Genomic DNA, 25,453 nt, shown 5'->3' with positions numbered 1-25,453 from the left:
AATAGAGTTTTTTGGACTGATATCGGACGAATTTCCGATATCAATATCGGATAGGGACATCCCTATTTGTCATGCCAATAAAGCACCAAAAATGTGAGAGGGGGGGGGGGGGGGGGGCGGGTGCAGAAAAACAGTATTGAACACATGAAGAAAGGGAGGTGTAGAAAGGTAGTGAAACCCCAGACAGCAGTTGAATCTCTGAGTAGTTCTACAGCAATCCTCTGCCCTTTGTCAGTATAAATTAATATCAGCTGCTTCAGTCCAACATCTACATTAGCAGGATGATAAAGATGAAACCAGGTTGGACATTTCAGCAAGGCAATGATCCAAAACACAGTCAATGAAACTCTCAAATGATTTCAGAGGAAGTAAACCTGACTTGAATACAATAGAAAATACAAAGATCACATTTGATAGACGAGACCCACAGAACCATCAAGATTTTTTACAATCTGTTGAAGCAATTCTCCATACAAGAGGCGTCTTTAAGCTGCCATTTTATATATAGCCTTTTATTTATAGTACTTAATACAACTTAATAGTTCATTACATTATTCTTGAGTCATTCCATTGTTTTTAAACGTAACAATTTTTTCAGATTTTTTTTGTGTTGTTATATTTATGTTGGTATTGTTTGGGATTTTACCAAAATCTGGCTTAATTCCATGTCAACAGCTCCTGTAAAATATTTTTCCCAGAAAAAAGAAAAAAAAACATGACATAATGAATACTTTCCCCCCACTGTATACAATTTGTATTATGGTATAATGGTTGTCAATGGGAAGTACCCATAAAGATAGCTCTACACATGTGTGAATGACTAGTGGAAAAAAAGCAGACTCTTGACAAACTTACAACATGAAGTCTTGCTCCCAGCACGGCTGGTCTCCTCGCACAGTGATGGTGGTACTCTTCACATTTTGCACTTTCAGTGTCACATAAGCATTGAATTTATCTATAAATGAAGCAGAAAACAGGTTTATATACATTGTTTCATGTGATTGGAAACCTAATCTATATGCACTTTGAGAGCAGAGTGACATCTGAGGGTAAAATTGCAAAACAAACCGGATTATGGTAATCATAATGATGTCCCTTCACATTGTAAGACTTGAGATACCACAAATACTTTGATGTCTTTGACAATTCAAATATGAGCTGAAAACACAGAGACAATCGGCTCCACAACCCACCAGGTGGGAATGCGAGAAAACTAGCTCCCCTCCAGTCCTTCATTTAAAGCATCCCTGTTCACCCACCCTCTCTATATACTATACTCATACAAAATGGTAATTTCAAAGTCTGACTGTTTTGAATCAGCCCAAGTGACTTTATCTATCATGTTTGATATAATTTGAAATTTCTCAGTGTGACTGGTACGATAGTATATTGGTATGATATTTTGAAGTCAGCAATGCATCTTTTAATCTTGGATTTGTCTTTGATAATTTGATGTCTAGTATAGATCGTTTATGAATTGACTGAATAAATTGGCATAACACATTTTTACCTGACTAATGAATTGTTATGTTTTGAATTATTCAAACAGAGTTCATGTTATTATCCTTGGTAGATTACGTTAAGTCCATAGCACTACAAGCCTCTGTACAGGTTAGTAACAGACTAAAACAGGTTAGACGGAGCAGTGTGGCACGCTATACGATGTTCTTAGCACTCCGACTAATACATTGGCATTAATTCAAGTATACCTAGAATGTAAAAGGCCAATAATGGGTTTTCTGTTTAGAACAACAAAATTTTTGAGACAATATTTGTGGGTAAGTTAGGCCTCATCTACAAACTTATAATACTGTATAAATCATATGGTGACCAAAATAGTTTGTCTTGATTCAGTAGATAACAGATTTATGGGGGGCCACATAAAAAATCCTAAATTGAGTAAGTAGTAGGGGTGTAACGATTTATCGTTGTACGATTTATTGCGATGCAAAAATGTCACAATATGCATCGTGGCGTTATGACGATTTGATTACAATACGACGTCCGTTTTCTCTTATTAGTTGAGCTGTTTGCACGTGAGCTACGTTCCACCTGCTGCCGCACGTGAGTTCAGATTGCAGCAACAGTAATGTTAGCAGACCAAGATGAGTGGAGCTGAAATAGAGGATGGCCCATCCTCTCAAAATCAGACGTCTTGCAACATTTGGGTTGTACAGTCATTGCTTTAGACGCGTCCGCTTTTTGACACGCATACTGGGTCAAACATAGCCGAAGTTTTAAAGTCTTCACAGTGATTTACATACTTTGCACAGCGACAGGGATACCTCCTAATGGTGTTGAAAGAGTCACATACTGTATTTATAAGGTACAATTCACCCTAAAATATCATTCTGTCTTCATATAATGTTCCCGCCGCAAAATCACACATGACGTGAGCTGACTGTGAACTGTTACTACAGAGGGCGGACTTTGATAGACGCGCGCGTATGGCAAGCCGTTTTAGCATTTAAACCTTTGTTCTGACTATCCATAAATATATTTAGAGATATCTCTAATTATATTTTGACTGGTCATAATTATAATTCGACTAGTCAGAATGACAATTAGAGATATCTGCAATTACAATTGTACAAGTACGAATTCAGATTGGTGATATCGGCAAATATATTATGACTAGTCATTCCTCCATTGACTTCCATTGAAAAATATTTGCAGATATCTCTAAATGAGTTTTGACTAGTCACAATTGTAATTAGAGATATCTCTAAATTAATTTAATTAAATATGAATTAAATACCTGGAAATGTGGATTTTTTTTTTGCACACACAAAAAACGCAAGTGACCAAGCAAAGCCTTAAGCTCTTACTGTTAAATTCAATTGAATAGAAAGCTTATTTTTTTTGCACCTTTACTTAAATTGTTCCTTAATTTTGTCTCTGTCATTTCAATAATATTTTAAAGAAGTTTTTAAATTGTTTTATTTTCCAGAGACAGTCCTGTTTAATTTATTTTCTTAAAGAAGGTTCAGTTTAACAAGTTGAAACAAAAGAAATACATAAAAAATAGTTTACTTGGTAAAATTTGCATTTCAGTTTAATTTTCAATTTTTATTCCAAATTTCATGATACATATCGAATCGTGAACATTATATCGTGATACACATCGTATCGTGAGCTGAGAGTATCGTTACACCTCTAGTAAGTAGGGTTCTGCCTTTTTAGGAGAGTGGTTAATCGCCTCTGTTTAATGACCAAGACTGACAAGCTTGTGTTTAAAAGATGTCATACTTTCATATAGATTTCATAAAAGATTTCATAAAACTAACAATTTCAGCAGATAAAATGGACCAAAAAACATTATGGGCTCTATTTTGACGATCTATGCGCAAAGCGCAAAGAGCAGGGCGCAAACGCTTTCAGGGCATGTCAGAATCCAATTTTGCTAATACAAGGATGGAAAAATCCGCTTTGCGCAGTGGCACATGGTCTTAAAGGGTTAAGTTTATTTTCTAAATGAGTTATAGGTGTGTTTTCAGAATAAAATAGAGATATATCAGTGTCTCATCTTCCATTCCCTTTAAGTGCAAGTTGCTTCGCGCCATGGTGCATTTGGTATATACTTGACGTAAACTAAGTGGAAGTGGAAAAACTGAGCATTTCACTAGCAAGAAAAAAGATAAACAGAATATCTAGAGCGCGAGAATGAGAGATAAACTATCTATATTAAATTTTGCTCTTGTGGATAGGAAAACCTTGTACGCACATACATCTATTAGCCTATAAATAATACATTTAGTTTGTTAAGCACAAATATTTGTTTCAAAACTATTTCTAAATTCAGTTCTAATTTCCAGCAAACGAATAAATGAACAATATCAACGAAATGTGTTCAAAAACCTGAGTTATATACTAATACACATGTTGTGCCCCATATGGTCTTAAATCTGACAGGTGCAAATCTAAGCTTGTTTTTAATAAAACGAATATAAATATTGATATAATATATAATACTGCTAATAATGATAACATTATACAAAAGCAAATTTAATGAACTGAAAAAGTCTCCCAAGATGAAGAAGGCATGAAGGCAGTGGTTTTTCATATTTATGTAGGATAGAAAATAATATGTTTTGTAATATTTTACGCCTTTATATTTATATCCTATACATATCCTTTCATATCCTATATATCCTTAATATTTTAATTCTTTTTCATATGTAAAGATATATGCGTATTGCTCAACATCTTGTGTATTAAGCAGTGTGTAAGCGAGGCGCACAACTAACTCGCTCTGCGCTGGTCTTAAGACCGGCTTTGTTCTTTCTTAAGAACAGACTATTATAGTTTCTCAAAATAGCAACACGCCAGCAACGTGCCAAAACACGCCTTCTTTTTTAGATCAAAACGTCTATGGGCGTACATATGAGCGCAAATGCATTTGCTATTTAAACAGCGTGGTGCAAAATGTCAAATCGGCTCTTGTGCCGAGCAGAAACTACTAAACAACAATTGCGTCAGTAGATTTACTAAAATTAAAATTACTCTGTAGTTACATGAATAGGCTGTAACAAAGACACCTTAAAAATAAAGTCTGACCTGACAATTTCAATCAAAAAAGAAAATAAGGGACATTTTAAAGGAACAGTTCATCCAAAAATTTTTTAATTGGCTTACCATTTATTCTTCCTCATGTGGTTTTAAACCTTTAAGAGTTTCTTTTTTCAATTAAACAAAGTTATTTTTTTTACTTCAATATCAGGAAAAAAAACTAACTATGGTTACCATCACCCAGCATTCTTTATAATCATTTATTTTGGGTTCAACAGAAGAAAGAAACTCAAAACTTACAGTACACGTGGAAACTGAGTAATTGATTGCAGAATTGTCATTTTTGGGTGAGCATTCCCATTTACACATGAGGTTTTAAAGAGATAGTCTCCATTATCTACTAAAACCCATCTTAAAATCCACTTGAAACCAAAAGGAGAACCAAATTAGGTGAACCAAAAAAAAATTCAAGTAAATTAATGTTGGGCGACATGGTGGCTCAGAGGTTTGCACTGTCAGCTCACAGCAAGAAGGTCACTGGTTGGAGTCCCGGCTGAGTCAGTTGGCATTTCTGTGTGGAGTTTGCTTGCTCTCCAAGTGTTTACATGGGTTTCCTCCTGGTGCTCTGGTTTCCCCCACAGTCCAAAGACATGCGGTATGAGTGAATTGAATAAACTAAATTGGCCGTAGTGTATGCGAGTAAAAGAGTGTGAATGAGTTTGTACTAGGCTTGCCACGATAGACAGTGATACCGGTGTTAAGACGCAACACCGGTGACATCAGTTTTTCACCGTGACACCGTCCCCACATTTTTTTTTTTTTTTTTTAAGTATTCGTTTTTTTTTTTTTATTAAACATTTATTTGAATTAAATGGAAAATATAATTGTAAATAATTGACTTAAGACGAGAGCATGCACTATAATTAAAATCTAAACATAGCTACAATGCGTCATATTTCATTTATCAAGTGAGGAGAAAAGAGGAGTCGAATTTACAGAAAGAGGATGCCGGACGATTTAGTTTTAAAACGCAATGCAAAAGCACCTGTTTGGCAATACGTTGGGTTCAAACCAAATGCAAAAGAGAACCTGAAGACGTTAATGAATCAATCTGCAAACTTTGCCTGACAAAGGCGGCAGTATCTAGAGGAAACATAACTAATTTATACACCCACCTTCATGTTTAACTATGGGTGGGTCGCGGATAGATAGATGAATAGGCAACGCATACTCTCATTTTAAAAATCACGCGACCATCATCTCACAATGTTTAATAATAAATCTTATTATTTTATTAAAACTAGGGATTTATTTTTATTTTTATTGTAATTTTTATTTTTTGTAGTTTCCATTAACAATCCAACTGCAGAGAAACAACATCGTGGCAACGTGAGCACTTTTTCCAAAGTTCAGCTGTTCTTTTTTCCACTTGTTTATGTGTTTAATGTTAAAAAAATCTATAATGAATAGGCCGACAAGAGCGCATCCTGTGTGTGCGCGCATCTTTTATAACTGAAGCCGCTCTCTTTAAAAACCAAAAGTTGCTTCGTCTGTCTGACAATATTTCAGCTTTTAATCGAATGAAAAGTTTATTTAGATGAGCCAATATTAAAAATTGCAATAAAGTAACTGAGACGTGCGGCCACACATCGAATCTGAGGACTGATCTCTCTCTCTCTCTCTCTCATTCAGACATCGAGCCACAACGCAAGTCAAGTCGCAAAACTTAGGCAGGTGCAGCTGACAGGTAGAATAGCTAAAGCCTTTGCAAAATCTGTCAAAATACACCACAGAAATTAACAGGCATAAATGTCTTTGAGCCAAAAAAGTCTATTGGTAGGATATCTGTAAAACACAATTGGAGCCAAAGATATGTAGGAGTTGTGTAGCCTATTAATTATAGGCCTATTAATTCTAATAAAATGAAAACCAAAAAAAACAATTCATTGCATTTTTCGTTTGATAAAAATATACGTAAACAAAAAAAAATCAAAGGCTGGCTAGTTTGTATTAATGTGTTTTAATATTAATGAAAATATGCTTAGCCTATTTAAATTTAACGCTATATACCCCGCCAATAGACAAGCCATTCAAAACATATTATTTTACTGTGTACTGGGTTATAATGTATATTTTACAATAAAAACTAAAGGTAGCATGTCTCGCTGTCATTTAAAACATGTAATTCATACCACACCAGAGCTGTGGACCTGTACAGTCTATGCAGTGTGTAAACTTACAGGGCGGTGTTGGTCTACTGTCTAATAGTCTTACTGCGCACCGGACTCCAATCCGAGGGAGATTATGTAATTCGATAGACAACATTAACTTGATAGATTTTAAAAATAAAAGGTATTTTTAAAAAGGAGCAACACGCAAATCTGCAAGAAATAAAACTAAAAATAAAACGTCTTGCCAGTGCTGTGTGTATTCCGCCACTGACAGTGTAAGATGCCCTTGCAGCACCTGTAACTGCCGCTTTTAAGAGAGATCAAAGCAAGATCATATCGTTATAAATATTCCATAACAATACTTATCGAAATATTTATACATTTACATGTTGTTTATTGAGATTGTGTGATCTGTATAGGTTGTCTGAACTTTACAGAAGTTGTAAACTGACACGCGTGATGTGATGTTTAGCTCTGAGGAGGCGCTTTTATTTAGCCTGTAGTCTTTACATTTTTTTTTACATAATGTTCCTTTTCTTAACATTTTTTTATTCATGGTTTATATATAAAATGAGTGCCAGCTTGTTTAGTTGTGATCATTATGCAAGGATCATATTTCATATTCGGTTTATTCTTCAATAGCCTATAGATTCGTTCATTGGATTGTTCATAAGGACTAAGCTGTTAATATATAATACATGCGTTTATGGTTGTTATTTGTATGGTTCCAACTACCACAATCTTTTCAGCCTGTAGCATTGTTGTGTTTTATTCGTTATGTTAATAAAAGTTATGTTTTGTTTAATAACAGTAATTTTTTTTTTTTTTTGTAGTTTCCTTTTCGTCCATTCAAACAATTGATGCCTAATTGGCAACTCCCGCAAAACTGACAGTGAAAGTATTATACGCACACATTTATAAGCTATTTAAAAGCAGAAAAAAAGAGGAAAAGAAGAAATGCCCACTCCAAGGGTGATACCGGTATTACCGGTGTTGTCACATGTCGATAAACCAGTGGGGAAATTTCCTTATCGTCACAACCCTAGTGTGTACGAATGTTTCTTGGTACTGGGTTGCAGCTGGAAGGGCATCCGCTGTGTAAAACAAATGCTGGATAAGTTGGCAGTTCATTTTGTGCAAAAAGAAAGCCCCCGTCCCCGACTGAATATTCAGTTTGATTTAGAAGCAACATCAACATACTAAAATAAAAGTCTCAGCAACTTCTGGTTCAGGTCTTTAAACCAGGTGTAAACAGGGCTGATAACTAAAATCGTTCCCATTGCATGATGTGGTGTGAACAGACCAAAAAGCAGGAACCCTATGTGCAATACAGATATGGTTGGACAGGTTTTCCTGGGAATCCTAGAGCACATGTGGCAGGACGGTGACTGAATAAAGCCTGAGCAATAAAAGCTGAGAGTGAGAGTAAAGATTAGTGTGATTCCCTTCCCCCAATGACAGAGCGCAAGAGTCCTGACCTCCATAATCTCACATCACATCAACAACAAACCGAAAAAAAAAAAAACACCAGCTCCAGGGAAATTCATGCTACAAAATAAGAGTTTGTTGCTGTCAGATGACATTATTTTCAGTTGAATTTTCTTTTGGTTCTTTTGGTTAGGCTGTAGGTTGGAATTTTTTTTAAGGTAAACATCATTACAACCATTGCACATATTTAAGCCTTCAAAACAGTTACGAGGGTCAGAGAGGTCGATATTATAATCTACTGTATTATACACTACCAGTAAACAGTAAGAATTAGTTATGATGATAGAATAGAATGATCCAATTCAAATCACAAAAAAATTGGAAAATGTAAAATATTTTCAATAAGTAAACAGTTATTTAAAATGTAATAATATTTTGTATTTTTTAAATCAAATACATAAAGTCTGAGTAAACAGAATAGGTTCCATTTTAAAACATTGAAAGTTCTTACTAATTTCAAAACCAAACATTTTACCGGTATTGTATTTGAAAAACCTATTCTATATAAGATTTAATTCATGTTTTTCCTGCTAGCTTCTGAATATTAATAGTTATTAGGATATTAGTTCTGAATATTAAAATATTAGTATTAGAATATTAGTAACCATATTTTTATATTATATTATTCTGTTGTATTCTTTGATATACATTCCCATAATTTCATTTATAGAAAAAAGCACAAATTTCCAAAATAATAACAACACCAGTCATAATAATAATATATTTTTTAGAATAACGATCTGAAGAAAAACATGCTAAATAAAAATATGTACATTCATTATTTAAATTTTTCAAGAATTAAAATATTTAAAACTAATAATAGAACCAAAAACAAATAACAAAAGACAAAAAATAAATTAATATTAGCATTGTTATTGTCATATTATGAATATTAATAATTAAATATATATATATATATATATATATATATATATATATATATATATATATATATATATAATTATTAATATTCATAATATGACAATAACAATGCTAATATTAATTTATATATATATATATATATATATATATATATATATATATATATATATATATATATATATATATATATTATATATTTATATATTATATATTTATAAACACACACACACACACACACACACACACACACACACACACACACACACACACACACACACACACACACACACACACACACACACACACAGTTTTTTTTATATATATTACATTTTTGTTGTTATTTAGGTTTTTTTTTGTGTTTTTAATGTTTTAATTATGAATAGTGAATCAAATTAGCATCACGGCACTGACAAGTCTATGCAGAATATTTTCATGTCATACTCATAACGACAGTCCTCCCTAAGCATGTACACAAATGTAATGCAAACACACATAGGCTTTATGAGGACAGCAGAAGGATTACGGAGCAGTGACATAACAACACTCTTCATTTTTTGAGAGCTAGTCAACACGTGCCCGATCATACAGTCTGCCAGCCAGTGCCCAAACAAAAAGCAGCAAAACAGTGGATTTGCATGAACAAATAAACATTCAGAGAACTCATACAGTTCCCTATAAAAATCCAGAGCAAGAAGAACATTGCAAAAGTCCTGCTTTATAAATTATTAATTGTTTAATTAAATATTGTTGCTAACAACAAAGTCCATAACATTACAGTATGGTTAATGTGTAACTGACAACAAAACTGAAAATAAACAAAAAAAACTATTCATTAGTATTAATGTATCAATACAATTTGTATTTAATTTAAAAAGAATTTTAATATTATATATACCAAATAATATTATAACAAATACAAAAAACAATATATAAGACAAATAAAAAAGGAAGAGTACAATCCTTTTTTAATGTTAATATTTAAATATTAAAATACATATTTTGTATAAAGCCTAAAATAAATAAACAAAACAATAACACACAACAGCAAAAATGGCAATAATAATATATTATTAAATAAAACTTCTAAAAAACATTGCTAGAAAGTGTCACAAAAGTATTTTGCATATTAATTTTCATATATCAAAAGAAAGATACACAACAAATAATGCAATTCTACTATTACTTTTACTAGTACTAATAACAATAAATAATAATCATTTCATTTTCAGTAATATCAATAACAACAACAACTACTACTATTGTTGTTGTTGTTGGTACTATTATTATTATTTATATTATTATTATTATTATTATTATTATTATTATTATTATTATTATTATTATGCAAATGCTGATTCAAATGTTGAGGAATAAAAATAAATAAATGAAGAAATAAATAAAGAAATAAAACCATAACTAATTATGTGTTTACTAAAAGATAGCCAGGTCTCTTTATGTCAATAAGTTCAGCTCATGAGAAGGCTGGAAGGGCGTCAGCTGTTAAAACAGATTTGATCAACTCTCATGCTTGATTCTACATTGTTTGCTTCCTTGTTTTAACAGGTTTCCACAGAGAAAAAGACAATCAGACTTTTCCAGGACAACACAAATCAACTCTGACAATAGTTCAAATAAGACGCTGAGGGCAAAAATACCATCCAGTTCATTCACAATAATCAGGGACCAGCCGGAGCGAGCACATGTTTGACCAGCTTTAGATGCACTATAAAAAATTGTCCAATTAAAAAACAGGAAGTTACTGGCAGCACGGTTGCCACCATGTTACTGTTAAATTAACAGCATCTTGCTGTTGCTCTGTAAATTAACAATAAAATGTTGGCAGCTGCACTTGCCAGCAATGTACTGTTATGTTACAGTATGTTGCTGTCAAAATATTGATATACATTGATATACACAATACTTAAGTATTTTAAAAAGAACTCATTTTGTTCACTGAAAGCAACTGCCTCAAATTGGTCAACTGCTGTATGAGTTTATGAAGTAATGTGCTATATATGCTTAGAAGCATACTTATAATTAGAAAAGTTCTGTTTAACCCAAATGCCTTAAATTTCACAGCAGCACACATTCCAGAGAGATTCTTACTGCATCATGCAGAATAACATCAGCGTTTCATTGTTCATCTCAAACACTGGCTCTACTCTCCTCTACAATGTTGACACAGAAGAAATTTTCTTCAGGTTTTCAGAAAGATAATGTTTTTTCCTTGATTTTACGATAAACTACTGGCAGCTGTGGTTGCCAGCAATCTACTGTTTTTTTACAGTCTACCTTTAGTAGTTTAAATTAGCATTATATTACTGTTAAAATACATTTTTACACTGTGTTTTACCTCTCACACCTTTAACCCTGTAAACCCCACAGCAAATGCCTCAGTTTTAATTGAACACTTCCAAGTGTCCACACTACTGAGTGTTCAAGACAAATGGAGCAAAGCTAAGTAAATAAATTAATTAAATGACTAATTAAATGATAATTGAGGATTAGCGAGGAACAAATGAAGAAATACTGAAGGGAAAAAACAAAAAACAGAACATACAAAGAACTACTATTTCAGACACAGCTTTATTATGAAATAACCTGAAGTACAACAAATGATTAAATCATTTAAATTACCAGCAGATGATTAAACAACTCCACAAACATAATCACCAGCTACACTTATTACTAAAACATTTATTTTTGTATAACATCTACAAAAGTTCTTCTTGAGAGAAAGGTTAACATTTTAAGTCACCAGCTTGCTCTAGTTGGGCTTTTAGCCCTTCTGTTTTTAACATAAATTTATTTTGGCTGCTGCAATGATTAAGAACTTTGTTTGAAAAGCTCTTTTGATATGTCAACCAAGCCACAAAAAAAAAGAGATCTGGTGATGTTTATGTTGTTTTAATGAGGCAGAACCTGTTCTAATTTAATACAATATAATGCACTGCTTTTATCCAATGTTTAATCTATTGTTTCACAAAACATGCCTGTATGTGGCATTGAATTCTGGAAGTTTTTAAGAATATCTTAGACAAAAATACTATGCTCTATGTTGCAAGTTGCACTCAAAGAGACATCAAGAATCAGTGTATGAACCTCAACAACTGTGAAAAGTAACAAAATTCAGTTTAACTCAAAAACAAGCTACTAACAGGCTACTGAAAGTCTAAACATAAACAACAGCAGAATCAAACGCAAATGAATCAAACTGTAACACCATTATACTACATAATTTATTCATGACCCAATGCATGCTGGGATATTTGTACTTTGCCACACCCAGCATGCTTTGCGGCTTGAAACAATTTAATTGTTACCATTGTTGAGGTACAAGGTCTGATTCATGAGGTCTGAGCGTGACTTTGTCTTAACTGAACTGTTTTGTTACTTTTTAACTCTGAAAAATAATTATTTGTCTTTTTGGTTTCCACTTCTCATTAATAAAATAACTGCACTAAGCATAAAAACTATAGCATTAGACCTGTCATCCAGACCTTTATCAAAACATTTATCAGAACAAATTTGAGACAAATAGATTTATCTACTGTAACATATATGCTAGAGATAAACATTTCGTTCAACATTCCATGAAAATGTCCTGGTTTCAATTTCCAGGGCAATTTAGATCACTCGGTGACAAAAAGTCTGGCCTAAAAAAATTTCTGCTGACAAGTAACGAGTTTGGGATGTTCCACAGAACAGTCCTAAAGTACTCTCTGCCAACTTCAAAGGGAGATGGCAGATAAGATAAGAGGAAATACCCATCTAGAAGCCCTCTCCTCACAGAAGAAAAAGACATTCCTCTCCAATGTTTTTTTTTCTATTCAAACAAAGACATTTAGAACCCAAATCTCTTGTTTAATTACACTTAACTTTTGTAATTTGTACCATTCCTCATAGTTTATACAAATTCGTACATTTAGGCCTTTTTAAAGCATAAATAATATGAGGATGTGAAAAATCATGTTGATGTACTTTTAAACCCCCCATGTTTGGTACCGATGGGTTTCTGCTGACATTTTACAACACATGATACATAGAGCAAAATCATAACTCGCATTGCTTTATTCTTTAAATCCCTGTATTACATGCCTGTCCGCATACTCTGGGCGGACACTCAAATTTGCATACGAGCAGCCTCGAGACAAAGGAAGGATTTGCGCTTAAACCCATCAAAACGTGGCCCCTTTGAGGGCCACGCGGTCTTCTAAGCCACATGGACTTTTCCACGCCACGCTTTTCTTTATTTTCCGGCAAAGTAAACTCAGTTTAAAGTTTGCGATCGTGTTCGTCCGAGCTGCATTACAAACTCCATGCATCAAGAAGGACATCAAAAAGAGTTTTTATCACGACGGAAGAGAGACTCGCATAGGAGAGACCTCCAGACATGAAAGTCCAGGTGATTTTAGTTATGCGATTAAGCTGAGCCCCTTTTATCAAAAAAAGGTGTTTTTGTTTTTATAATCTTGGTGGTCCTTAATGGTGCGTGTGGAACTGAAAGTTTTGTCACTCTGTTATCTGAAATCTCTATTTCCTCGCTTTACTATTTCTCTTTGTTGTTACACATACTATAGACCCAATATCTCCACGTGTTTTACCTTTGTTTTATGTTTAATGTATGTTTGTGCGTTTATTTGTTATCTGTCTGACTAGTCAATAAATTCCATTATAATCAAATGAATTGTATTGTTTGCCTCACGAGAAAATGTCACTGAAATACAGATTCCCTCTGCCTAGCTATTATAAGTTGTTTAAAACTTTTGAATGATTAATCTACTTCGCAAGAAGTAGCAATTAAATTCCCTTTTTCTAAATGAATAGATCATTACCGTGTCCGCTCGGAAGGGCAGCGGCTCTGCTTGTGTTTGTTTGGTCAAATTAACAATAAATTGATCTGGAATATTAATGATTAATAATAATTTGTTATTGTTGATAATTAATATTCATAATCTGGGAATCCGCTCGGTCGCGCGAGCATGATCATATACAATCATATGTTTGTTTGACCAAACTGACTGAAGCTTAAGCCGGAATATTAATAATTAAGAATAAACCGTTATTGTTGATTATTAATTTTCATAAAATGAGCTAATTTCTGTTACACTACCTATTGACTTTCCAGCTTTATTGCTATAATAAAAGTGTTTTATAAACTCTGCATTACAGTAGCTGGAGAGTCTAAATTAATGAGTTCAAGGCTGAAGAGTAACAAGTCCCTCACTCCATTACGGAGACAAATAATAATAATAATAATAAAATAAATTTCTGTCGGTATTCAATAAAAATGGTATGGAAGTCAACGCGGTCAGTAATAAGTGTATATGCTGTTGTTTGTGGAGTTGTTCAATGGTCCTCTGCTGAGACTGAAGGTGTTTTATTTTACTTTATTTTTTTATGCTGTAACTGAAGTCTCTATATGTGTTTCTTGTTTCTCTTTCCCTCAGTGATTGTGATTATAACAGCAGGTGTTCATCAGTGTCTAAATTCACTCATTTGTGTTCATTAACTCTGTCAGGTGAACTATGTTAGTGAACTATTCTATGGAATAGTGAACGAGCGCACAAAGTGTGATTTCAAACACACACACTTGAAAACGTCGAATCTGAGCTTTGTTAACTCACAATTTTCTGCTGTTGGTTACTTTCTCGAAAACAAAAATTATACCCAGAATTCTGTTTTTAACAGAATATTGCTGTTTGTGAAAAAACATTATTTTACTGTAGAATCTATGTTTTTAAAGCCAACATGAAATCTAAATCTAAAATACCTTATCCATTTAATTTAGACAACAAAAACTCATTTTCAGAAGTGAGAAATAAATACCTATCTGAACTGAGGAATTTTCAACTATGAGCTCACTGAAGATTTTTCGCTGCCTGTTCCTTTAATGCAAATTAACTAGTTCTCCCCGCCCACCATTCCCACATGCATGTCAGAACCATAGAAAACCCCTTCTATAGAGTGATGGAACTATGACGTCACTTTGTAGGCTAATCGGCTGTTGGCATAAAACGAGTTCCCTCGACAAAATGCAAATAATAAGCTCTGTGTTCAAACACTGTTCATTACACTACTTACACGTTTTGTCCAGCTGCATAATCCTCACACGAAAATACAACTTTTAGCACTTTTGGATCTTAAATGCAAACGCAAGAATTGAAAAGCTAACATTAGGCTATAAACGGACTACAGTGCCTTCGGGGCACTCGCCTGTGACGTCAGCACTACCCTGCTACAGACAACTTTCCAAGCTTATTTTTAGAAATATGCTCCATGACAGAGTTAATCTCCCTGTTTAATATGTTTTAATGCACGCTTTATATTATAAACAAATAAATGCGCAAAAACACATAGACCTACAGTACGTGCCTTTTGGATCGTTTTTTACGTGGGAAATACAGAACAGTTTACGGTTGTTGTAAAAGTTTTAAAGCTGTATCTATAAATGTGCCCACATAGTATTATCATAAGACATTTAAATAAGTTTATCACTCGCGTGAACACAGCTCGCTTACAACAGACGACAGAAATGAGGCATGAGAAATACTATCAAATACTATCAAAAGTTCCATCATGGATAACGAACAACATTCAATATTCTTCATTTTGTTGTTATGAAGTACAGCGAAAAGCAACCCATAGTCATATCTGCTATACATTTTAAGGATGAATGTAAATATTTCAGTTATGACGAAGTTAAACGTGTTCAGATGAAGAAAAAAAAACTACGAAAAATCCCTTGATCACGTTAAAATGACAGTTAATATGTGTGTCTTTTTTACCCTTTTATTCACACGTTTGCATTACTGAGAGCAGGAAAGAGACAGGCTGCACTGGTAAACAGTATCTTCATAATATCGTTTAATATAATAAATGATCAATAAATTTATCCGTCTCGCCAGCCTTTACAAGTGAAGGAATTATCTACACACAATATGAATTCCCAATTAGAAAAACACAACAAACTATAAAATACTATTCATAAAATACTTTAACACACAAATGCAAATGCCAAACACAAGCGAGCTGAGCTTCAGACCAGTTCAGCTTGATGACGTATAATGTCTCAGACACCCACTGTAGTTCTTTTTAGCAACTTGATAGCAACCGTCTTTTTAAAGTAATGTAACCGATTAAAAAATAGTGAAAAGTATACGTTTCTTGAGTTTGTGTTTGCCACTAACCTTATTTAAGCGATTTAACTTAAATTCCCTTCAAAAAACCCATTGACTTTAGGACGAGGGAACCGGAACTGCTAAAATGCTAACTCGCTTCCGGGTTTTTGCATGCAAATTGACGTCATAGTTCCTCCACTCTATTGCTCTGACGCATGTCCCCATTTCCTGTTCAGTCTCATGTCAGACAAACGGCACAGTAACAGATAAGAATGAGAAATACTACAGTAAGAACTTTAAGGTAAGGTTATTTGATTTATGTGTTAATTAAAACCTTTCTGAAACAATGAGTCACACACAGTTTTGTTACAAAGTTTGTGCAAATGTGCGAGCACACATGCACCCACAAACACTTTGCACTGTTTGAATGGCAAATGTGACAGAATAACCTTTAATATCCACGCCTGGATGGATATCCGTTGTGTTACAAAATAAACCTGATTTATTTTCCACAAACTGGGATTGAAGCGCCTAGTTTTATAATTGCTCTGACATGCAGCTGTGGGGATGAATTACATAGCGATTTTACTGTCTTGTGTTTTAAAGTGTTTAAAACTTATAAAACACTTTCCTGGCGTACAGATGATCACAGAGACCTGAACAGGTCTTTTAATCCCAGTTGTTTTGAGTTTGCGCAAGTCCAGTCTAGAGGATAGGTTTATACGTTTTACTATGGAGACATGTTAATATGTCTGTCAATCGTTTTGGGAGGGTGGGGAAAACCGCAGTTCTACATCATGTTGTGGTGGGCCTCAGAATTGCATGGACTTGAATCCTATTTTAACATCAGGTCATTTTAAAAAGACACTTATTGTGTTTCTTTCACACCAATATGACTGTGGACACACTATACCAGCACACAGTTCTGTCCAAACAGCTTACAAAAGTTAGTTTTCATCATAGATGCCTTTTAATTTACAATTAGGTAAAATACACAATATTTCAATTGAAAAAATAAAATAAATAACATCACGTGTGTTGTTGACCTCAGTCATCTGCATAGAAAATACCACAGAAATTCTCAAACATTTTCTGAATGTAAATGCAACAATAATCTTGTTTTTTGATATTATATGAACAAACCAAACTAAGAACATGATGGTTGAATCATTTCTTCATGACTGCACCATGTCATCATACATTATTGATTCTGCTTGAGTTTTTCAATAAATTAGTCAAAGGTAGCATACAATCGAGAGCTGACATTTCTGTTTCAGATCCCTGATGAATGTTGTATGAAGTACAGGATGGATCTGCAGTTTGTATTGAGGGTCACATGAGGGATAACAAAGAGTTTCCGCTGACAGTGGGCAACTATGGACAATTTTTTATGTAATTTTTATGCAAGAAACTTTACTTCTACAACCCCAGTAATGTATTTTTGGGATCTTTAGAAATGTTATTATTCTTTGAATGAAGAGATTGTTTGTAAACAATGTTTATTCTTTAATTTTTTTTATTTCACATTGTGCCAGGATCAGTCATTTGTTCCTTCATTTCCTTCAGCTTAGTCCCTTATTTATCAGGGGTCACCACAATATGTGCCTGTTCAAATTCAAATTTTTTTAGATTATCCAGCATAGGTTTTAGGCAGCGGATGTCCTTCCAGCCACAACCCAGTACTGAGAAACACCCATACACTCTGACAATCACACACACACACGCACACACACACACACACACACACACACACACACACACACACACACACACGCACACGCACACGCACACACACACGCGCGCACACAAACGCGCACAAACGCGCGCACACACGCGCACACACGCGCACACACACACACACACATACACACACACACACACACACACACACACACACACACACACACACACACACACACACACACACACACACACACACACACAATAGACAATTAAGCTTTGGAATGTGGTGGAAACCAGAGCACACGAATACGGATTCAAACCAGTGACCTTCTTGCTGTGAGGCAAAAGAGATAACCACTGAGCTGCTGTGCCACTGAGTCAATTTTCAGGACAATCTGTATCTGTTCTAATTCAGATTTTTATAGATGTAAGTGTTGTTAAGTGTGTTTTTGTATTAAAATGTAAAATAAACATTATATCTTCTACTTTATTTTATTGCATTATTATTACTATAACTATTATTATGCTAAATCGATAAATCTATGCAGTAAAAAAAATACAATGTTGTTATTTTTTTTTAAATAACAGTTTTCCATTTAAAAGGTACTTAAATATTCTTTAATTGGTACTGTAGGGAAAAATAAATAAATTTAATCAGGATACAGTTTTATAATGTGATAAAAGCATACAATAAATGTACAGCATTTTAGCTTTACTAAATCAATGTTTTGAGGTCTGACAAATACAGTTTTAAAAACAAAAAGTATACTTTACACTTTTAATAATTGTGATGTTATTGGATTTAATCAAAGACTATAGAATACACAACATGTGTCACTCGTATAGTTTTTAATGGGGAAAAGTGTAACAGTCAATATGGTGAATGAAACCCTGCCTACTAGTACAAGAGCCAATCATCAATCGCTAAAGACTGACATCTCTCTGGAGGAGAAGCTCGGACCATACGTGTGCTTTTTCAACAGCTTTTTGTAGTCAACAAACGTACCAATCTCAGTGAATATTTACTTCACAGATATGAGAAATATATCCATATAAAGCTGGAAATCTGTGCTTTTAAATCAAAGAAGTGTACTTGAAAACAAATGTTTTCTGGTTTTGTAATCATTATGAAACGAATGCAAGATACAGTCCATCCTGTCAAATGCACATCACATGACAGCAACTATTTAAACACCCATAAACTTGTAAACAAAGAGTCACTGTTATTACTGGAGGAGATTTGCCATCAAGACCAAGTTGTGGATTACTTCAGCAAACTAGAGCGATCATACAATCAATATACAGACGATGATAATGTATAGAACGACTATAAATTGAGTTGGTGTCATGATCTCATTCTTTTCAAGTGCGCATGTGCATTAGCTTGAGCAACCTGAAAATATGCCGATTTTGTTTGATTCAAACTTTTAGAAACCAAACTTATAAGACAGTTGTTTGATTTTATAGGTGGTTCTAAATATGTAATGTAATTGTAAGTTTGACAAACAGTTTTGGTGAATTTGATGTTTTCCCATTCAGACAGAATGCTCAAGCATACTGCCCAAGAGGCATTTCAAAGATAACTGCCGAGTGAAATTATTTGCTTTATAAGAACTTTGATTTAATAGACCTTTAACATACTATAACTGAACAATGCTGCTTAAATGTCAATGTTCCTTATGTTTCAAGTCCTCATTATTAATCTTTCCTCATTATAAAATAGAGCTTTACGATATGGCCAAAAAACTATCACGATATTTTTTCATATCGGTCGATGTCGATAATATCACAATAAACGTAAAATCTTGTAACAAATATGGCGGACCAGACACATAATTATTTTGCTTTTATTTCCACAAGCGAGCCAACTTATGCCCAGGGAAAACTCGAAACCTGATTCCAAGGTATTTACGACCCAAAAGGAATGTGCCATGCAGCACTGAACAAAGAACGGTTCAGGACTTTAAGTTTCCTTGCTACTATTTTAATGTAAACTTTACTCTCTTTATGTGTAATCATGTGTTTTGCAATGTTTCCCTTGCTCTTGTATTAACATTTTGATTTTAATACTTCTGTATATAATGTTTAACTGTACCGAAGATAAACAAGCTCTTATACTGTTCATGTTTAGACTTTTCGTAAAGCTTACTTGCTGTACTAATTGATCGTTGACATTTTATGTTAATACGAGCGCAACATATTAACATTTTAAGAGACTTAAACATTTCTGCCCTGATTTGCAAAAAAAAATTGCCTATGCAAATTCCTCTGCCTTGAACAAAGCACCATAAACCCATGTTTCAAGGAAGTTAGTTTCTAATTGGTCATCTTTCCATGGAGGGTGGATCCGAACCCGCCCTATATAAGCTTGGGTCCAAAGCTACGCCTCTCTCTCTTGAACCCCGCTCTCTGTTCTGAAACCCTCTCTACTCTCGCTCTTGAAACACGCTGCTTTGAAGCTCGGTTCTGAAACTCCCTGCAACGTTTTCAAGCTCTTCAACCTCTTCAAACTCGCTGCAACTTCTTCAGAAAGAACTCTCCTCTCAACTCCCTTCTCTGAAACCTCTTCATCTGCAACGACCTAAGAACGAGACCTAAGCAGAGAAACCTCCAAGAAACCACGCGGAGACTCAGACGTAAAGGGTTAATCGCACAGCTTGGACATTTCACATCCCAAAATCCTTCTTTCCTTCATTTTCCATCGCGAGTCTAGTTAAGTTAGTGCGTCGCAAATCAGTGGCCAGCACAACTGGCCCTTTTTGTCGCTTCAACTTCAAACACCTACTTACCCTATGACAACCCTCGCGAGAACAAAGGGACAACCAGCAGAACCACGTGCTCAACCACAGGGACATCTCGGATAGACCGCAAGTACCCACTTTCTTCAAACATCTAAACTGGTGTGAATTAAATTCAACCCTAAAGAGACAATAGAAGGGTTATATTGAATTTGACTATGTTTGTTTTGCTTGGTTTGCTCTTGCAAACTCAGAGGTTTTACCATCATTACATCCTCTCAACCTCTCTTACTTTACCTTCTTCACTCTCCTCTACACTTGTATGAATGTGTGTTTGTGTTAGGTGTTAGTTTCTGTTTGATTAGACAATAAAGTTTAATTTTGTATAAAGAAAGGTGCCTGTGTATATTTATGAATCTAATATCTTAAACTTCGATCTTGTTACCCTGCTCAAACTTAATGGGTTTTTATTTTGATAGCATCGATGGACGATTCGTTTGTTCAGATCTAAAGAGTCGATTCATTTGAAGCTCCGTTCAAATGAATCTCCCTCCCGTTAAGCTAATCTGCTATATGTATAATGGTCCAGAAGATACGCGAGCACTGTAATCTAAATCATAACTCACAACATTATGACGGTGGAAAAGGCGCAGGAAGAATAACCTTGAGCTAATTTATTACAGTAATAATGATGTAGATATGCAAGCACTTTAAACTACAATATAATTTGTTACAGATTATTAATGTAGATGTGCGTGCAAAGTTAATCTACATTATTATTAATTTGCTACATGTTTATTGGTGGAGAATAAACAAAGCATTAAATATTACAATCTTTATATCTATCAACTTTATGGGATTAACAGCATGCAAATCTCTTTGTGCAGCAGATTTAACACATTTGTAAAATGTTTTAGCTGTCTGACAATATAAATAAATTAATAAGAAAAATAACAACCTTTATTCAGCATTTACTTTTCAAGTTTTCAACAACCAAAGACATTACCTACGAGTTATTGGATATTAACATCAGAAAAAAAAAACAAGTTTGGAACAAGTAAACCGTGAGTGACAGAATTTTCAGTTTTGGATTAACTCTCCTTTTAATGGGAAGTATGGTGAATTTAGGGTGAAATATCCTTTAATATATTTTATTTAGGGATGCTAACATTTACTTGATAATCTATTGATTGTCATAACGCTTTAATTCATGACTGATTAAGCATGGCCATTTAAAAGTTTAGTTTGCGCTGTGAGACGCATCCACGCATTACATCATCAAGTGTGTGCAGTTTACCTTATTATACAGTCACCCTCTTGACATCGCATGTTGCGGAATGCATAAAACCCTGTTATGCGCAGATCTCCGTTATATTCGTGGATGTTTTAACCAAACTTGTCTGACAGACTGGCATTAATGGGCCTATGCAGACTCATTTTATAAATTGCGCATCACGGCGAGACATGTAGGGAGCGTCTTCATTTATACAGCGAGCTTGAGAGCTCGCATGCTTCAGACCGAGTTTATTCTTCCGAGGTAATCTAAGAAAACTATAAGTGCTGCCAATAGCCTGTAAAGACTGTCCAGCTCATGCTGCTTAAACCGCGCTTCGTTAATAAATTAAAATGAAACCGTGAAAATAGTTTAATGGATTGTTTTGGTGCTAAAGCATATCATATTGTTGCTTGTTGCTTCACCTCAGATGTTACTCGTTCTTCTTGCTTATGCTGTAGATAACTGACCAACAAAAATACATCAAACTTAAATTAAACACTAAGCAAAACGAATTTCGTTGCAAAAAGATACTTTTTTAAAGAAATATATATATTTAGTTTGTGCCCATCTTAAACAACTGCGAGTGGATGATGCTTCACTCTGTGGAAAATGATGACTTGAAACTCTGCTAGGTATTTGCACTAGTTTCCCAACACTTGTTTGGGTCTGTAATTTTATTAGCATCTTTATGAGGGTGGTATTGTTTTGAATGATGAAACAGGTTTGTGGTGTTGCCTGCTTTTGATGACATGACTCGTCTGCTCATTTTGCTATGCATGTTGCTCTGTTTTGTGTCGGCTTGCACTAAGTACCACCAGACTGATGTCTATTGACGTTTTAAGTCTGTGACCTTTTTAACCAATTTTTTTTTCTCTCTTCTCCAAGTCCAACTAACACTGTATGGCTATAAACCTGTACTGCGTGTGCTATCCGGAAGGGCAGGCTCCAAAATGCCCATGCAGCATTACGCATAGTGCGCAAACATCATTAAACAATTATCAAACTGTCATTATCGTTTTATTGAAAAATTATATATCGTGATAATTATCAATATCGAATTATCACCCAGCCCTATTATTAAATAATCAAAAAAAATAAAAAATTCTCAAAAAATTGTCTCATAGGCCTTAAAATCTTATACAGCTGTTTAAACATTAATAAAACATTTCCTGAAAGCTGTACACCACACAAATGACAGAATTTCCATTTGCAGTTACTCATATTTATCAAGCACTAAAACAAAATTATCCTCCAACATAATCCAGCAATTTCACACCAACATAGCCCACAGCATAAAGAAGGCTCTAACTGAACACTCTTAGTGATTTTAGAGAGGTAAAATAAACAATCTCAAGCGCAGGAGCACAAAAGGGCCACCTGTTACAGACAGACAGAGGCCGCAGCCGTATTCACTGTTTACACTCTGACACAATAGAGGTGACATCACACTGCAGGCTGATGGGTGTTTGTTCAAGAGATGGCGCAGGCTGATTGGGACATTCAGGATTGGGTGTGATCGGAGTTAAGAGTGTTCAGGAGTCCAATGAGGAGAGAAGGACTGCTGAATCCTTCAAAAAAGGCTGGATTTGCTGTCTCATAGTAATAGACGATTAAAGAGATTAAAATTATAAACTTTGCAAAAATTAAAGACATACTTCACCTAAAAATAAAATTTACTCATCTTTACTTGTTCCAAGCCTGTTTAAGTTTCTTTCTTCTGTTGAACACAAAACAAGATATTCTGAAGAATTATTTAAAATAAGCTGCCACTGACTTCTATAATATTTTTTATTCCTACTGTAGATGTCAACGGCTGCTTTGTGCCAATATTCTTCTAAATATACCTTATGTTCAACAGAAAAAAAGTTATTTAATATAGTATAAAAGTTTATAATCGCATGAGTCTGCGAAATGGTGAGGAAATTGCCTTTTTTTATTTCTTAAAACTGCAAGACTCTGCAGGTGAAGAGGGCTTTAAAATAATAGTTTTCACCATAGTTCCTCAGTTGTTTTGTTATAAAAACAAAAAAATATTTTTTTGGTATTAGAAGATTTCTGGATTGGTTTATTTAATGTTTAATAAAATATTAACTTATTTGCATATATTTCTAGCACAAAAGCCTTAATGTTGGATGAAGTCGGGTTCAAAATTCTTACTTCTGATGAGAGTCAAAAGTTTTTTGGATAGGGATTTATTTTTATCACTGATAATTCAGAAAAAATGTTTACCAGTACTAGATTATGGCTGAAAGGGCATCTGCGGTGTTAAACATATGCCAGAATAGTTGCTGCTTCATTCCAAGCCCTGATAAATAAGGGAATAAGCTGAAGGAAAATTACTACGAACAGCCAAAATACATATAATTCTATTTATTTTTAATTGGGTAAAAAAAATATTTTATTTAATCGGGTAAAAAAAAAAAAATATTATATATATATATATATATATATATATATATATATATATATATATATATATATATATATATATATAGATATATATATATATTGGATGTTTTTTTTATGTTAAACTGGAAGAAATAACAATTCAAGCACTTTGTATGGTTGTATATTGTACAGTAGATCACAGAAAAACTAAGTCATCTATCTTTATATTTTTCTGAAAAAAATCAAATTTTTTATAATTGTGCCGCCTTATTCTGATGTAGGACTGGAGACTATGAAAGAAAAATCATAATCATGATAATTTTGGTCAATATTGTAATCATTGTACTTATTTCATGATTTTTTTAAAGGGTTATAAGGTTATAAGATTATATAAAACAGCCACAAGACTATGAGACTTTTGATTGATTTATTTAAAGGGCACCTATGATGAAAAATCTACCTTTCAAGTTGTTTGGACAGACATATGTGCAAGTATAGTGTATAGACCGTCATATTGAGGTGATATAAAAACACCCAGTCCTTTTTTTCAAAATAACAACATGAAAATAGAGGACCAATTGGAGCGGTTTTCAGACCGACCGCAACTTGACGTAGGAGTGTGGTCCCCCTACCCACTGAATTGATTGACAGCTGTGTATTAACATGTCACGGTAGTCGCATGTAAAATCATATCAACATGACTGGACGTGCACAAAAGCAACCAGGAATAAAAGGTCTGTTCAGTTTGCTAGGATCATCAATCATCATCAAACGTGATCAAGAGTAAGTTTCACGTTTAAAATGTTTTAAAACAGTGCATGTGTGTAATGAAGTACAGCGATTTACTTTAGCTTTACTTCATCAGCACAGCCGCGGATGAGAACAATTATAAAGGAAGATGCTTCAATCCCAGTTTGTGGACATTAAATCAATTTTATTTTGTACATTAACATAACATATCCATACAGCAGTGCAGATTAACCTGTATACAGTCACATTTGCATGCAAAAAGAGTGCAAAGTTAAACGCGTGCTCTGTCTGTCTGTCTGTCTGTGTGTGTGTGTGTGTGTGTGTGTGTGTGTGTATGTGTGTGTGTGTGTGTGTGCCAGTGCTGTGTATCTGTGTGTGTGCGTGCGTGAATTTTGTAACAACATTGTGTGTGACTCATCGATGCAACTCCACAACAAATACTCATGT

General features: G+C 34.1%; 1 protein-coding gene across 35 annotated transcripts in view; it reads right to left on the bottom strand.

Moving 5' to 3' along the window:
• The window catches only part of unc13bb (unc-13 homolog Bb (C. elegans)), a 150,867-nt gene that overhangs the window by 108,258 nt on the left and 17,156 nt on the right, over window positions 1-25,453 (bottom strand). For 34 of the 35 annotated variants that reach the window (XM_087270339.1, XM_087270338.1, XM_087270345.1 and 31 more), the window contains exon 3: window positions 856-955. The exons of the other annotated variant lie outside the window; for it this stretch is intronic. In XM_087270339.1, the coding sequence (XP_087126465.1) occupies window positions 856-955 (100 nt within the window). The remainder of the gene's footprint in view (window positions 1-855; window positions 956-25,453) is intronic. 35 annotated transcript variants of the gene reach the window in all.

The sequence above is a fragment of the Danio rerio genome, chromosome 10 (genome assembly GCF_052040795.2).
Source record: "Danio rerio strain M-AB ecotype USA chromosome 10, GRCz13ab, whole genome shotgun sequence".
NCBI lineage: Eukaryota > Metazoa > Chordata > Actinopteri > Cypriniformes > Danionidae > Danio > Danio rerio.
Note: the sequence above shows the minus strand (reverse complement) of the source record. Positions and strands in the feature narration are given on the sequence as shown.